Source organism: Danio aesculapii, chromosome 13 (genome assembly GCF_903798145.1).
Source record: "Danio aesculapii chromosome 13, fDanAes4.1, whole genome shotgun sequence".
NCBI classification, from domain to species: domain Eukaryota; kingdom Metazoa; phylum Chordata; class Actinopteri; order Cypriniformes; family Danionidae; genus Danio; species Danio aesculapii.
The window spans coordinates 21701469-21718968 of record NC_079447.1 but is presented as its reverse complement, the minus strand read 5'-3'; the positions used below and the strand labels follow the sequence as shown (position 1 = coordinate 21718968).

At 35.2% G+C, this 17500-nt stretch overlaps 2 protein-coding genes across 2 annotated transcripts in view; both read left to right on the top strand.

Moving 5' to 3' along the window:
* Positions 1 to 7336, top strand: part of slc38a6 (solute carrier family 38 member 6) — a 15647-nt gene extending 8311 nt beyond the window's left edge. Inside the window, exons 7-16 of the mRNA XM_056470542.1 lie at positions 726 to 808; positions 882 to 940; positions 1013 to 1072; positions 1757 to 1807; positions 1943 to 2022; positions 2613 to 2713; positions 4114 to 4238; positions 4323 to 4467; positions 4570 to 4664; positions 6624 to 7336. Of these exons, the coding sequence (XP_056326517.1) occupies positions 726 to 808; positions 882 to 940; positions 1013 to 1072; positions 1757 to 1807; positions 1943 to 2022; positions 2613 to 2713; positions 4114 to 4238; positions 4323 to 4467; positions 4570 to 4664; positions 6624 to 6707 (883 nt within the window). The 3' untranslated portion in view covers positions 6708 to 7336. The remainder of the gene's footprint in view (positions 1 to 725; positions 809 to 881; positions 941 to 1012; positions 1073 to 1756; positions 1808 to 1942; positions 2023 to 2612; positions 2714 to 4113; positions 4239 to 4322; positions 4468 to 4569; positions 4665 to 6623) is intronic.
* Positions 7337 to 16332: 8996 nt separating this feature from the next.
* prkcha (protein kinase C, eta, a) overlaps positions 16333 to 17500 on the top strand; it is a 33142-nt gene continuing 31974 nt past the window's right edge. The window contains exon 1 of the mRNA XM_056471114.1: positions 16333 to 16971. Within this exon, the coding sequence (XP_056327089.1) occupies positions 16621 to 16971 (351 nt within the window). The 5' untranslated portion in view covers positions 16333 to 16620. The remainder of the gene's footprint in view (positions 16972 to 17500) is intronic.

Sequence of the window (17500 nt, the reverse complement as noted above, 5' to 3'; positions counted from 1 at the left end):
TTGTTCTAATCAACACGTCGAATTGATATATTAGAAGCGGCTTCTATTTCTTGCAGCTGAACAACAGAAAACTGACAATGATCACCTCAGGTACACCTTATGTGCTTTATTCAGTGTTAAATGCTAATAATGTGAGTTTAACCGCCATTTCACATGACATTTATTGCCATACTTCTGAAAGCAGCAGCAGCAGACGGTTTACCTCAGATCTTGAAAATAAAATAAACCATTTGAAATTTAAATTAATTAGATTATTAACCTTACCATTTCATGAGCGAGTGCATATTCTGTGCTTCTGAACGGCTGTATTTAAATTTCTGTCTTGCTTCATCTGGTGTAAAGTGGATCAACAGCTTCCTAACGGACAGGCAGCAGCTGGTGAAGCTGGGAAAATTCTTTAATAACTTTTATTTCTGCTCTGTCATATTTATTTATGCTTGCAATTTATTTTATTTTATGATGCAGACTTGATCAGCCCAGTCGAGCTCTAAATTAATGAAATCTTTCCAAATAGAGCTATTCAAATCATCTGGTTCAGTTATATTCATATACATCTCAGCAAAACAAAAGATCATAATGTCTGATTTTTTTCCAATATCATGTAGCCCTGTTCACGATATATTTTTATTTACTACATCTGGTGTAGCCTTGGTGAGCAAAATAGATTATTTTGTGCATCTTCTGCATTTTATAACATCTTGTCATTTCTTTTCTGTTCTCCGTAGAAAGTGGTTTGAGAACGGCGTTACACTATTGATTTTAGTTACTGTAATTATAGTATTACCATTGGCTCTACTTCCAAAGATTGGTGAGTTCATTTTTTTTAATGCTTTGTACGTGTTTGCAATGGTGTGTATCATTGGTTTCTGTTTCCTTATCAGGTTTCTTGGGCTACACCAGCAGTCTCGCATTCCTCTTCATGCTGTTCTTCACTGTAGTGGTGAGTTGTTGTTTCTCACTTTCTCTCTCCTCTCTTTCGTTCCAATGTTGATGGTTTTTATCACCCTTGCAGGTGGTGGTGAAAAAATGGTCCATTCCTTGCCCGCTGCCAATTAACTCAACTTTGAGCCTGGTAAGGACCACACACACATTTGCCTAAAACCCCTAGAAGAACGTTAGCATGAAATGAAAGTAGTCATGTGAAATGTATATCTGTGTGAAATAAAGCCAAAATCAAGTCCGACTTGATGCTTTTTTTTATCAGGAATTGGTTGGCTATTTGGACAGTTGTGGCTTGCTATTGGTCGATCTTATGGTGCAGGTTGTCAGTAAATGCGACATCAGATTAGAGAAGAGGTATTGCAAGCAGGAGGGAATATTATTTTGATTCAATATTGTGACCATCTAAATAAAAAAATAAAAAAATATATGGATAAATGGTAAATTCTGGAATATTTGGTAAAAACGAGAGTTGTCTTTATTACACAAAACACAAGCTCTTGAATGACAGACTTTACCACAAACATCCCCTTTAGCTTTTTTGTAAGATAAAAGTTGTGATTTAATCTCTAACATTTTGGATGACAGATTAGATCCCACCCTTCAGAAACAGGAAGTAGGATTGTTTTTATAAGGAAAGAGACCTTTGACTCTCTTGAGCTAGATGTCAAAACCTTTATTTCCTTAAACAGCTGGCTGATATTGAACAGATATTGCGATCTAAATATCAGAGCAGTTTTTAATATTCACTTTCTGTCTTGATTTCATTCTAATCTTCACATTCACATCAACTTGATGTTATTTTTTCTATCCCCAGAGCTTAAATACCTCTGAGTGCACCGCACAACTGTTTGTGATCTCTAGTAAGGTGAGTGCGAGAGCTATGTTTTGATTTAAAGACCGCCTTGCGAGGCTATTAGAAACCCAAATATTAGTTGTAATATTATAGCATAACCGCACACACTTCAGGAGGGTGAGAAATGACTGCGTGTGTGTATTACAGAGTGCTTATGCCGTCCCAACAATGGCTTTCTCCTTCCTGTGCCATACAGCAGTTTTACCCATTTACTGTGAGTTACACAGGTCAGTTCACTCAGCGCTCCTCTTTTTGGGCATCTGACACATATACAGTTGAAGTCAAAATTATTAGCCCTGCTGTGACTATCTAAATTTGAAAAAAAAAATGGATAAATGGTTAACAGAGCAAGGAATCATTCACAGTATTTCCTATAATATTTTTTCCTCTGAAGGAAGTCTTATTTCTTTTATTTTGGCTAGAATAAAGCAGTTTTTAATTTTTTCTTAAATAATTTTTTCGATTGTCTGCAGAACAAACCACTGTTTTACGACTTGCCTAATTAACCTAGTTGAGCCTTTTAAATGTCACTTTAATCTGTATAGAAGTGTCTTGAAAAATATCTAGCAAAATTACTGTCATCATGGCATAGACAAAACAAATCAGTTATTAGAAATTAGTTATTAAAACTAATATGTTTAGAAATGTTGAAAAAAAAATCTTTCTGTTAAACAAATATTGGGGAAAAATATACAGGGGGCTAATAATTCATGAGGGCTAATAATTCTGACTTCAAATGTATAGTCTGTTGTTGTAATCCTATGTGTATATGTGTGTGTGGTTTTTTTTTTATTTTTTTATTTATTTTTTTTTTTAGGCCCACCAAGAAGAGAATGCAGAGAGTGACTAATGTCAGCATCTTTCTTAGTTTTGTGGTATATCTATTCTCGGCCCTTTTTGGATACCTCACCTTTTATTGTAAGTACATTTCTCAAGCTACAAAAGGCCCTTGAAGTATATGTTTTGTTAAGCTTTATCTAAATATCATTGTCTAAATATGTTTAGCCCCATTTAAGTTTTTGAATTAAAAGTCTGATGGACAGTGGCTCCATTCTCCTGCATTGTCATCATTATACAGTGTGTGTTCTGGATATCACTGTTATCATGATTATTACAACTTTATAGTTAATCTTTTGTGCCTTTTGAATCTTGTTTTTGGAGATTGACCTTCCTTTGTCGAAAGCTTTTTGTGCATCCAAAGATATAATCGATGCCCCTTTCATTTTTGCATGATTGGCGTATGTTGTATTAAAAAGACGACATGCATTAAAGAAAGAGAATCTTCCGGGGATAAATCCAGTCTGGTCAGGATGGATGATATATGATAAATGTTTGGAGATTGACCTCCCTGCAGAGTAATGATGCGTTATTTATTATTATTATTATTTTATTTATATTTTTTTATTTATTTTTTTTTAATTTTTTGTGTCACACTGAGAAATATTGTTGGCTTTTGAATCACCCGTTTGATTTTTGAGCTTAATTTTTAATCCAAATTAATTAATCACAGAAGTTGTAAGTGTCATCTACTCTATAACTGTTAAAAAAACAATTAGCAAACAATTATGAAAGAATCTTTGAAAAAATTGCCATTTAGAGTATACTTCTTAATGTGCTAATTAAACGGTATGATTATATCCCATGATTAGCAATTTGTACATATATGAAAATGGCAGGTGGAGTGGGAAAATTGTACAAATAATAAACCCCAAGAAATCAACCCAAGTAGAAATGAAAGATGCTTTTCACATTTTATTTCTGAGACCAAACTGCATACAGATGCCGAATTAGCCAATCCAGGTTTGCTCGGTCTATTGATGAACTATTCACCACCAACATGTAACCATTGCCAAGCCTCCCTCTTCATACAACACATTTTTTAAAGACTACTAGACAAGCATAAGACACAAGACTAAGACACTTTGATTTATTTTGTTTTCAAAAAGTCTGTTCAGGAATAATTTTAAGTTATATATCATTTTATTTATTTAAAGAAAAGCATGCTTTTAAAGTGAAAAGTTAAGCTTTTTTTTAATTGTCTTTTATTGATGTATAAAGTTGTCATTATTGTTTATTGTATTCCCATTTATATTACATTTTCTTCCCTTTAAATTGCCATAAATTGCTGAAGTGACAATAAATAATCAAATAACCCATGATTATCTGCATGACATGGGCTTGATTAGAGCATCTGAACTCTAAATGGTCTCAGGGTGATCCCTGGAAAATTACATGGATACATTATTGTTAATTTTTGGATGAAATTGTAAATGATGAAGGCAACAGGATTGATGCATTAAATCCTTCTTCATTCACAGCACATGTTGGCTCAGAGCTGTTGTTGGCATACAACACCTACCTTCCTCGAGATATTTTGGTGATGTCAGTTCGCCTCGCAATTTTATTGGCTGTTCTGCTCACTGTGCCGCTCATTCACTTTCCAGTAAGTCAAACACCAGACTGTGAAATATTCAAATGAGAAATTCAGAATACACAAGTCTGTTTCCTCCTTTTTTCTTTCTCTCAGGCACGCAAAGCAGTGTTGATGTTATGCAGGGGAGAGCGGGAGTTCTCTTGGCTCTCTCATATCCTTTCCTGTTTTTTCATCCTCACTCTTGTGCTGCTGCTCGCTATTTTTGTTCCTGACATTAGGAATGTGTTTGGTGTGGTGGGTGAGTGTCTGTGCTTCATTATTAAAGTAACTGCTCTGCTGTTAAAAAGGTATGTTTTGTGTGTGTGTGTGTGTCTCAGTACTTTTTCATGTGTGATTCCAGGTTCTACGACCTCCACATGTTTGCTGTTTGTGTATCCAGGAATGTTTTTCTTGAGAATCAGTTCTGAGCCAATCAGATCGTTCAATTCAATCGGGGTAACTAAAGTCTTATTCAGTACCATATTACTTTCTTTACAAAAAAAAAAAATCTTATTCTGAGGGAATTACATAAAAAATTTCTACACTAGTTCAGAGATGAGCGGTCTGTTTTCCTCACCAAGGATGCATTTATTTGATCATAAATGTAGTATTTGTATTGATTAATGAATAGAAAGTTCAAAAGAAGCGCATTTATTTTACTTCTAATTCGTTTGCAACATTATAAATGTTTTATTGTTTTACTGTAATTAATTGCATCCTTGTGGAATTTACTATGTACTTACATTTAGTTATTTGGTGTAAGGCAGTTATTGTGTACATGCTTGTTTTTACATTTGTATTTATATTTTAACAAATATAACCCACCTTAATCCACCCTTAAACCTACCCATACCACCAATTTTGTCCCTATCATTACCCGTATCCCTCCTCTAGAACAGGAGTTCCCAAACTTTTCAGCCTGCGACCCTCAAAATAACAATGCCAGTGACTCGTTACCCCCAATATTCCCTGAGGTGGTTATAAATATATAAACCTTGCACACAACAGCACATACATACCAATAGACCCAAGTCTATTTATCGTTTAATTTTGGAGAACGCCACTTGGAGAATATCCTCCATGTTCAGTTGTGGCCTGTATTTATTTTTAATGTGCGAAAAGTGTCAGAAAATCTGGTGCATCTGGCGCCATTGCTGTGTCTTTAATATAATGTAGACACCCCATGGGTCACAAAAAAATCGAAAGGCTGATGGCTTTTTATTTGCATGTTGTTTTTTAATGTTAATTATTAACATGTTAATAATGTTACTATTAACTACTGTTTCGTTCTTCAGTAGGTTATGGATAAATGTTTAAGAAAATTAATTTGATTTTTGGAAATTGCCAAGTCACCCCTACTTTGGGAACCACTGCTCTAGAGCATCAGAAGTGTTGTGCAATACAATATGAACACAATAAGTATGTTGTACTTTTATTTTTTGATGTATCTAGTAGTTAAGACCACTTAATATAAAGTGGGACCAACTTATTGATTATTTACATGTATATTTCAAACTTTAAAAGTCTAGCATGTTTTACTTTACTAGTCTTTGTACCCTAAAGGAAATCAGTATCTGATGGTATCAAATTTTCATGCCATAATAATTACTGAATCTTTTTATCATGGTATACAGTCAGGTCTGTAAATAATGGGACATTGACACAATTCTTACATTTTTGGCTCTATGCGCTAAAACAATGGATTTAAAATGAAACGAACAAGATGTGTTTTAACTGCAGACTGTCAGCTTTATTTTGAGGGTATTTGCATCCAAATCAGGTGAATGGTGTCAATTACAACAGTTTGCATATGTGCCTCCCACTTGTTTAGGGACCAAAAGTAATGGGAGAATTGGCTTTTCAGCTGTTTTATGGCCAGGTGTGTGTTATTCCCTCATCCCAATTACAGCAGATAAAAGGTCCAGAGTTCATTTCAAGTGTGATATTTGTTTGCATTTGGAATCTGATGCTGTCAACTCTCAAGATGAGATCCAAAGAGCTGTCACTAGTCAAGCAAGCCATCATTAGGCTGAAAAAAACAACACAAACATTTGTTTCATTTCAAATCCATTGTGTTTGTGTATAGAGACAAAAAATTAGTATTGTGTCAATGTCCTAATATTTATAGGCCTGACTGAATATGGTAATTACAAAAAAGATGTTGAAAAGGTGGACGAACTTTAATGTTGTCCATTTAATCACATGCTGTCAAATGATTTTCAAATAACAGAAAATAAATACTGTACATTACCTTCAATAGATAAGAGGATGGTGTGCTTAAAAGACACTGGAAATGTACAGTGCCCACAATAACAATATTGCGAATATACATTACTGCAATATATTATATTATTGAATTCTGTGTCTGACAGGTTGATTTTGTTTTTTCAACCTTTTTTTTTTTTTTCTTTCTAGGCGGTCTTTCTGTTGGTGATTGGTCTGATTGTGGGTGTGCTGAGTCTGAGTGTCATCATTGTCTCATGGGTTCAAGGTCCTTGACCTTTGACATCATCATTATGGGAAACACTGCATGAGTTGTAAGCTTGACTCATCCTGCCTTTAAGAGGAGCCTTATTTTACAGGTGATTCACCAGCTAGACTGTTTACTGGACCAAATGCTGCTTCAAGAAGACCATACGAATGAGGCCAGGCTGCTGTGCTCTCATGACACTCCTTGTGTACTTATAATGCTGTTATGAAACTTGAGCACCGAATTGAACACAATCAACTTCACAATATCAAGCACTAAAATACAGAAGAATCTTACTGAACATCTGAGTTTGACAATATTTGACTCAGGCAGTTGCTGTGATCAATAAATTAGGAAACAGCATTGCCAGTTTTTCAGTTACTGATTGTAAGATTTTAGATTTGCACAAACCATTAACGAATTTGAACATCTTGTCTGATTTGGAGAAAAAAAAACTTACAATATATTTTCAGTATATTTCTTCTGGAACACAGTAAAACCAAAGATTAAAACTTAAGTATTTCCTTTAGATTTGTATTTTAAATGAAGGAAGAATAAATGATAGCAGTTATTTTTTTAACCATTGTAACCTTGTGTATATGTCCAATTTTAATGCATATTTTTATATATGGTATGAATAAATAAATAAATAAAGGGAAATAAGAATTCAAGCTGGTTGCTCTGTGGCTCTTGTACTGTGGCATCTGGAATGGAGTCAGTGATCCATGTTTAGTCTAAGAGATCCAAGCATTAGTGTATGTTTTTGCTGGTTTGCATGTGAGAGAGATTGATAGACAGGCTGATTTTTCTTCATTGATTTGGACAGAGGGTTCTCTGTATGTCAGATAATGGAAAACAAATGCTCTATGCGTGTGTGAATGTGCATGTGTGTGCGCGTATGTGTATGTATGTGTGTGTGTGTGTGTAGTCCCTGGCCTTTGCTCTCTCCTGCTGTTTCTAATATGCTGCATTAGCTTTAGAGACCGCCCAATGTAAGGCAGTCAGTAACACACATACGCGCACACTCACAATCTCACATGTACTTGTTAAACATGTTATTGTGTTGTTCTGGTGGTCTGTAATTAAAGCAGCATTCATTGTGCAGCTCTGGATAATTAAGCATTCAGACAAAAAGGAGCTGCAGATAAGAAATGTGGTCCATTTAGTTATATTAAGTGACAGCACTGAATACTAGATCAAATTTTGGGATTTAATGGAGATGAGGTGTTTCATGGTCGTGCAACACATTTTACAAAATGAAAAATTCTTTGGGGGAATTTATATATAAAGTTGAAGACAGAATTATTAGCCCCTCTGAATTATTAGTCCCCTTTTTTATTTATTTTTCCTTAATTTCTGTTTAACGGAGAGAAGATTTTTTTTTTAACACATTTCTAAACATAGTAGTTTTAATAACTCTTTTCTGATAACTGCAACTTAGGGAAATGATGCCATAAATGGGCAACCGGGTGAGAAACATGGTAACTAATAAGGGCAATGGGCTACAAATACAATACTGTTGCAAGCAACATCGCTCTGAAAAATTGCCCGACAACATTGCCCAAAAAGTTGACGTGTATCATCAGCATAACAGAGATTTAAAACATACAGATAAACTAATAACAATTATCACTGAATAAAGTATACATGTGAGATAGTAATATTAAAAAATAAATATACTAATCTACTACTATAAATTAAAATCATGTAATTAAATAGAATTATTATAAATGATAAAATTTAGTATATAACAATGTGATATACTAAAATGGTTTCGTATATAAAAAAATAAGTATTAATATTTGAGATGCTTTTAAAAAAAAGTAATGCGATTTCCTTTTTAGTTTAGTATTTGCTTTTAAATAATAAATTGCTGAATTAAAATGAACAGTCACGTTGAATCCCGCATGCAATGAGAGAATGCAGGAACAGACAGAAAGTAAGATCGTAGAGCCTTATATTTCTGCGATAGAAATATGGTTATTATTTTAAACACATGGAAGAAAAGGAAAAAAGGATTGAATGGACAGAGATTTTACTTTTAAATAAGACAAAAAAGTACAAAAGTAGCAAACGCATTGCTTTAAACTGCCATTAATCTGTATAAACGGCATGTAGAGCTTTGGGATCAGGAAGTTGTCCAAAGATAAAATAAGCTTGCATTCATTTTTTATGTGTGTTTTTTAAAGGTAAATGAAGGTTACACAGTGTGTTGTTAATTGCAGAGCTCCTCTATTAAGAAGAGAAAAAAACCCTGCAAGTTCAGAAAGAGATTAAGCCGCAGCCAGGTCCAAAAAAAAAACTCAAAAGTAACGTAATGCATTATTTACCATGAAAAGTAAATAACACAGCTAGTTACTTTTTGGGGAGTAACTCAATGCATTACTTTCTAAAGTAACTTTCCCCAACATTCTTTTGAAGTAACTACATGCCAATTAGTGGTCATTATTAGTAGATTGTCTACTAACCTAATTAACCTCACTAATTTCAATAACAAGGTTTAGTTAATATTTAGCTGTTAATATTATGAGCGTGAATCAAACGCATGAATAGTACAAACATGATTCTTGGACCTTTTGTGTAAACATATCTAAATAACATACCTTACAACACTATTTCATGCTAGCTTTCAGTGAATAGGGAAAAACGATCTCCACAGCTCTTGGGTATCTGGCTAGTATTATGTCTGTTTTCAGCTATAGGCTCAATTCAGCCCAGCAGTGATTGCTTTACCTTCAGAACACAGTTCATATTCACACACCAGCAGAAACATCTGCTCACCGTTAAGCGCTGCCTACACAAGGTGATTTTGCTGTATGTCTGTCTGATTTCTTTTCATGCCGATTGGCCCTTTCATGCTGACATATGTTTTTTTTCTCCCCTGGACTTTTTTCTGCATCTCTGTTCTTCTCCTTCCTCCAGAATTGATTTTCATGCTCTATCAGTAACCGTGCTCCCTGTGTCACAGACGTTCAGTAAATCATCCTGAAGACTCTGTTAGGAAGAAACAAACACGCAATCATGCACTTTGACTCTATAGTGACATTTTGTATTCTCTAAGACATTTCTTCTCTTTTATTTTGCTCTCAAAGTACAAATTATATACTGTGATCATTCTTGTTTCACAATAGTCCAGATTGTTCTAAAAAAATGTGGTTATTTATACATAATAGCAGTTCAATTTTGGCACAATGTAGTCCTGAAGTTTTCTGGAGCTCAGCCATCAACCTCAAGTTTCTCAGCAGGTAATTTACTTCTTCTTTCTTAAGATGTTGTGGTATTTTAACTTTCAAAGTTGTAACTTGCTTCCTACTAATGTGCTTTTTTGTGTGTTTAGTTTAACAAGAATGTTCAGCGCTGTTCAGTTGAGGATACCTCTTCTCCACGGGGTGAGTAATAGAGATATCAATTATTCATTCATTTTCCTTCGGCTTAGTGCCTTATTTATTAGGGATCGCCACAGTGGAATGAACCACCAACTATTCCAGTATATGTTTTACACCGTGGATGCTCTTTCAGCCTCAACCCAGTACTGGGAAACATCCCTACACTCTCACATTCACACACACTCAAACACTATGGCCAATTTTGCTTACCCAATTCACTGATCATGCATGTTTTAGAACTGTGGGGGATAACGGAGGAAACCCACGCGAACACGGGCAGAACATGCAAACTCCACACAGAAATGCCAACTGAGCCAGGACTTGAACCAGCAATCTTCTTGCTGTGAGGCGAAAGTGCTAACCACTAAGCCACTGTGCCACCCATATCAATTATTGACAACTGTTTCCTTTGAAAACTATCTCATCCCTTAATTATATTTTAATCATTTGTTTGCCTTTATATTTATACTATTTACATGCATGAAGTGAGACGCTAACTTTAAACATTGTAGTGTATTTCAGGTGCTGTCATATCCTACAATCTCAAATCCATAACTGTCACTCATTTACATTAAAATACACACATAATGATGGAAATAAAGGCAGCATAGACTGTTGTGAAGATATTACACTGTAAATTGGTCTTCTCTGCATTCATTTCTGTTTCTATATTTTGTCTTGCTTTATTATGTATTAAATACTATTCAGTGTCAGTTGTCATTTATTAATATATTCGGCTAGTAACTGTTGTTAGACTGATGTCATTTTAGCTACTTTACATCAGTAAAATTCAAGCCTATTTTTTTAAAAATATATTTTTAAACCCTAATGCTAATCATGCACAGGGCAACTTATGAAGCAACGTTGCTGGGCAACTTAGGGAAATGTTGCCATAAATGGGCAACCGGGTGAGAAACATCGTAACTAATAAGGGCAATGGGCTACAGATACAATACTGTTGCAAGCAACATCGCTCTGAAAAATTGCCCGACAACATTGCCCAAAAAGTTGACGTGTATCATCAGCATAACAGAGATTTAAAACATGCAGATAAATTAATAACAATTATCAATGAATAAAGTATACATGTGAGATAATAATATTAAAAACTAAATATACTAATCTACTACTATAAATTAAATCACGTTATTAAATAAAATTGTTATAAATGATCAAATTTAGTATATAACAATGTGATGTACTAAAATGTTTCGTATATAAAACCTTAATTTACAACTGTTTCGAAAATACATCGGAACAGAATATACAATTACATGCATATTTTGTCTTTGCACTATTTGTCCACAAGGTGTCAATACAGAATTGGGCCACTGTTTCACATTCAGAAAAGAAACCAAGGAGACGGAACAACAACAAACTAGGATGACAAAACAATAGACATGTGTTGAGCTCTGGATATACGAGTCCAAAAGAAATAGTTTTTTACAACTTGAACTTTTGAACTAAACTCAAGAACTCTGAAAACTGGACTGACACAGTTTCAATTTACTAGAACTTGTATGTTAAGCTGCTTTGACGCAATCTAAATTGTAAAACGCTATAGAATTAATTGAATTAAATTAAACTTAGTTTGTCCACCCAGGTGAATCAGAACACTGGCAGAAAAGATCAAGTAAAAAATATTCAATGACAAACTACACTGGAAAAAAATAGACTTAATTTCAAATTTTAAGGCAACAAACTTCAGGACATTAGGTCGAGTCAAGTGCAGTATTTGGGTTGAAACTTGAGTAAACTCAAAAATGTCCTGAAATTTGTTGCCTTAAAATTTTAAGTTGAGACAACTTCTTTATTTATTTATTTACTTTTTTTTCATAAGGTATTGAAGATGACCAGGACAATAAATGGCTGCATTGATAGATACATGTGTCAGAAAACTGAAAGACTTCCAAAAGTGTATTTTAATTACGCACAAATAGTTTTTGGAAAGAAGACTTTTGTTAAGAAGAAAAGCAGACACTGGACAAGGAATTAATCGCTCTACTGAGCATGTCTCCTGCATGCTATCAAGTGAAGTATACACTTTTTACTGTACAGACACACACTAACGTGGACAAAAACTAAATACACTTTGGGCTAAATCCCTCTAATTTTGCTCCGACGCCTGGTCTGCGCTGGGACCACATCACATCTGGAGTTCATTTCACACACACATACACAATCGTACCCTGCCCTGTGTCACACACTTTCCCCTCTGCTTTAAAACACTTCTGTTCTGTCCTCTCTGTTCGCTCTCCCTGTCACTCTTTTTCAACTCGACACTCACTCCATCATTCACTCTCTCTCTTTCTTTCTCTGATTTTAGTTTTTTTTTCTTCTTTTACGCTCTCCTGCTGCAGCTGTTGCCATTCCCAAACACTGAGTAATAATACCAGCCACACACACACACACACACACACACACTTTGGCCTTTCACCCATAAATACCTTCTCACCCACATCTCCACTAGTCTTATGGCCTGACATTCATAGCAACAGTTCAATAAGTGTAAGCATAGCAGTGCGTGTGTGTAAACAAGAGATTCAGAAATCAATTCTAATTCTTGCTGTGTGTTAGATTGTACTGTATGTGGGAGCTGAACGAAACCTGGAGGGTTTGCTGGTTTTGTCTTCGTGTGTGATATGGTCTATGTCAGTAACCGAGCTTGCATGTTTTATCATTATATTATATTATATTGTATTGTATTGTATTGTATTGTATTGTATTGTATTGTATTATATTATATTATATTATATTATATTATATTATATTATATTATATTATAAATCAGTGTTTAAGATATCGTTATATTTTTTAATAATATTTTTATACATATAATTTTAGAAAATGATCTATCCGTCTATCATGTTTGCATGTATGAATGAATGTACAGTGCATACAGAAAGTATTCATAGCGCTTCAATTTTTGCACATTTTTTTATGTTACAGCCTTATTCTAAAATGGATTAAATTCATTTATTTGCTTAAATTTTACACACAAAAGATTTTTTTTGTAATTGTTGCAAATTTATTAACAAGAAAAAAACTAAAAAATCACATGTACATAACTATTCACAGCCTTTGGCGTGAAGCTCTAAATTGAGCTTGGGTACATTCTGTTTCCACTGATCATTCTTGAGATGTTTCAGCAGCTTAATTGGAGTTCACCTGTGGTAAATTCAGTTGATTGGACATGATTTGAAAAGGCATACACCCGTCTATATAAGGTCCCAGGGTTGACAGTGCATGTCAAAGCACAAACCAAGCATGAAGACAAAGGAATTGTCTGTAGACCTCCGAGACGGGATTGTCTCAAGGCACAAGGCTGGGAAAGGTTACAGAAAAGTTTCTGCTGCTCTGAAAGTTCCAATGAGCACAGTGGCCTCCATCATCCGTAAGTAGAAGATGTTTGGAACCACCAGGACTCCTAGAGCTGGCCTGCCATCTAAGCTGAGTGATCGGGGGAGAAGGGTCTTAGTCAGGGAGGTGATCAATAACCCGGTGGTCACTCTGTCTGAGCTCCAGCGTTCTTCTGTGGAGAGAAGAGAACCTTATAGAAGGACAACCACCTGTGCAGCAATCCACCAATCAGCAGGAGCTGGATGACTAGTCAGTATAGAAGGAAAGATGAATGCAGCAATGTACAGAGACATTCTGAATAAAAACCTGCGTCAGAGTGCTCTTGACCTCAGACCAGGGTGACAGTTTATCTTCCAGCAAGACAATGACTCAAAACACACCGCCAAAATATCAATGGAGTGGCTTTACAACAACTCAGTAAATGTCCTTGAGTGGGCCAGCCAGAGCCCAGACCTAAATCCTATTAAACATCCCTGGAGAGATCTGAAAATGGCTGTACACAGTCGCTTGCCATCCAACCTGATAGAGCTTGAGAGGTACTGCAAAGAGGAATGGGCAAAAACTCCCAAAGACAGGTGTGCCAAGCTTCTGGCATCATATTCAAAAAGACTGGAGGCTGTAATTGCTGCCAAAGGTGCGTCAAAAAGTATTGAGCAAAGGCTGTGAATACTTATGTACATGTGATTTTTCAGGTTTTTTATTTTTAATAAATTTGCAACAATTAAAAAAAATCTTTTTTCACATTGTCATTATGAGGTATTGTGTGTAGAAGTTTGAGGAAATAAATTAATTTAATCCATTTTGGAATAAGGCTGTAACATAAAAAATGTTGAAAAAGTGAAATGCTATGAATATTTTCCGGATGCACTGTATATCCTCCAAACTAAAATTATATCATGATATAATTTATATATATATATATATATATATATATATATATATATATATATATATATATATATATATATATATATATATATATATAAAAACAAGTTTAAATTATTATTAAAACTATTAAAGTTCTCATTATATTAGTATGCAAAATAATTTAATATTAAATGATTTAATATTATGATTTAGTTTCTCTTATTAAGAAATAAATACATGCAAAAATATAGAAATACAAAAATCCAATGCTAGACATACATTCCAAAAATATATTAAAATGTCAAAAACTCTTAATTTTCAAAAAGTATTAGCTGATGCATGATTAGTATTTGATGCTAACATTGCTCCACTCTGGTTTTGTAGACCTGGCACAAATCACCAGATGCCAACAGCAACACACACTCACACACGTCTATAAATGTGTTGTGAACACACATTCACACACATCTACAAATGTGTTGTGAACACACTCTCAGGTTAGCTGAGAGTGTGTGAACTGCCTGATTTCAATCAAACCTCAGTGAGCAAAACAGTTCTGCTCTTCTCTCCTCGATGGCCTGAGTTTCAACTCCCATATCGAGCTGCAGGTGAAGAGGCCAGTTCTGTAATGAAGACCCGAGAGGAGACTAAACCACTAGACCAGTAATTTAATGCTGATTTAACCCTGAATACATGTTTAACACAGTTTCATACTACACAACACTCCAGAGAGAGTGAGAGCAACAAGGTCAGAAGACGACTCCATAAAAAAACTGCACAAGGGTCTGATGGAGAGAGGGGTCTGGATGCAGATCTGGTGCAGTGCAATCTGAGCTGCATCCAATGCTTTTTAATGGGCTCACCTAACCCCACCCCTAACCCTACCTCTGACAGTGACGTCACTCGCTCCATTTGAGTGCACTGTGTCTAAGATTGCATCGCTGAGTGATATAATCTCAGCGTGCATCAGAAAGGCTGCATCCAGATACTATTGCTGATGGATGAAAAACTGAACCTGCAGGAATCTTGAGCTAGAGCGCCTCCTGCTGACAAGTGTTCATACTACACCCAAATCACTAACTCAGCATCACTGCATCATCACCAACATTCAGCAAACCAGCAGAATCCCAATTAATTGACAATATTGGAAATAAATTGGCGGATGCAGCCGTTAAAGGTTAATGCACGTTGGCCGTTTTAGATTAACCGGCTGTAATGTTAGGCCTATGTGTCCCTGGACTACCAAAATAAAAAAAAAAAAAAAAAAAAAAAAATGCTCCAGGGCCTTTGAAGGACATGGTAGCTGTAAAAAAAAAACTACCTGGACTACTATCTTAAGTGTACATTTTCTATTGTAATTTATCTATCACCTGAAAGCTAAATAAATAAGCTTTCTATTTTTGTAAATTCTGTTAAGATAGGACATTTGGTCGAGATATAACTATTTAAAATTTTGATTTAAAAATCTAAATAGGCCTAATGAGAAAATAGCTTTTAATATACTACTTATAATGAATATCGTATACATTAGTGTATTTTATTAGTTATTTATTTGCCTGATTTTAAATGTTACAAAAATGGCATTTTGTTCATCAACGACGTATAATTATACAATTAGTATAAGATATCATTTAAACAGTTCAATATATATATATGTATTTATTTTAAAACACCATTTATTTATGCATGAATTCATTTTCAAAACTGTCTTAGCAAAATTGTATTTATCAAATTAATTTATTTAATAGAAATTAACGAAACATTAAGCGCACCACTTAAATGTCTGCCGATAGGTGGTGGTGTTTCCATACTCTCAAAATAAATCAGGTGTGTTTTGTTTTTCTACCTACTTTTCACGTGCAGGTACTTCAAAGATGGTGCGCTCTTGCCTTCGTTTCTTTAAAGAAACACATTTGGACTTTTTTTTCTATCGGTCCATCTCTAATTGACCCATCAAATGTGCCCTGTCTGAATTTAAGTCCACTTGGACAGACTGTGTCGAGAAAAGTACTCCGCAAAGCCCATCTTCTATGATCTCAAATTACGGATATAACAGGAAGGTTTAATGACAGAGCGAGACACATTGTTGTGCCTGCATTTCTCGAGGGAGACGCGTTCATTCAGGCGTTCAGGCGACAGAAAAACTCCCTCACTTCCCCTTTCTGCCCTCTCACTTCAGTTCTTCCGCAAAGCAGGTGTTTCCAACAGCGCGTTTCAGATGCAGACGCTTCTAACTGCCGTGCGTTTGCCTATTTACGCTTCCCCATGTGAGTAATACAGTGTCCTGCGTTTAAGTCTTTCAGGCGTGTATTTTTCTCAGAAAGGCATCATGAAGTTCAACGGATATCTGAAGTTGCGTATCGGTGAAGCTGTGGACCTGAAGCCCACGACCACCTCCATGCGCCACGCTGTGATGTTCAACAAGGCGACCCAAACCCTCGACCCCTACATAGTCGTGAAAGTGGACGAGTATAAGATCGGACAGACGCACACTAAGCTGAAAACCAACATGCCCACTTATAACGAGGAGTTTTCCGTTAACGTAAACAACGGTAAGCAAGTGGAGCTGGCCGTTTTTCATGACGCACCGATCGGTTACGACGACTTTGTGGCCAACTGTACCATCCAGTTTGACGATCTGATGAAGACCAACAACAAAGAGGAGTCTTTTGAAGGATGGGTGAGCAAAGATTATAACTGCAAATTTTGTTTCTTACACATTTTTAACGTGCATAATGTTGGCATCTGACATTTTGAACAATTAGACAAGTGCAGAATAAACATGTTTGTTTTGATGGGACAGACGTGAGTGAGCATCTCTGAATACAGTTATTGTCCTATGTGCAGAATAGGAGACCCGTGAGAATGTTCACATGAAGATGTTATACAATTGGCGTCATTTAGATGGATTTGAGGTGTGCAGAAAAGTGCCAGAATTTAATTACCAATGTTAAATATACACATCTTGCACATTTATATTTTATGAGCAATTCCATGCAAATGTCAACCTTCTCATAAAAAAAACTAAAGTTATTACCAAAATAGTGAAACGTTCTCCACGTTGTATGCTTAGGCTTGTACTGTAAAAATACTCAAAAATATCTCTGTCAGTGTTTTCAAACAATTATATTTGATTTACCAAAGTCACACAAGTGCTATTTTTTACATCTGTCACATCCATAACGGAGAGACTTCACATCCATAACCAA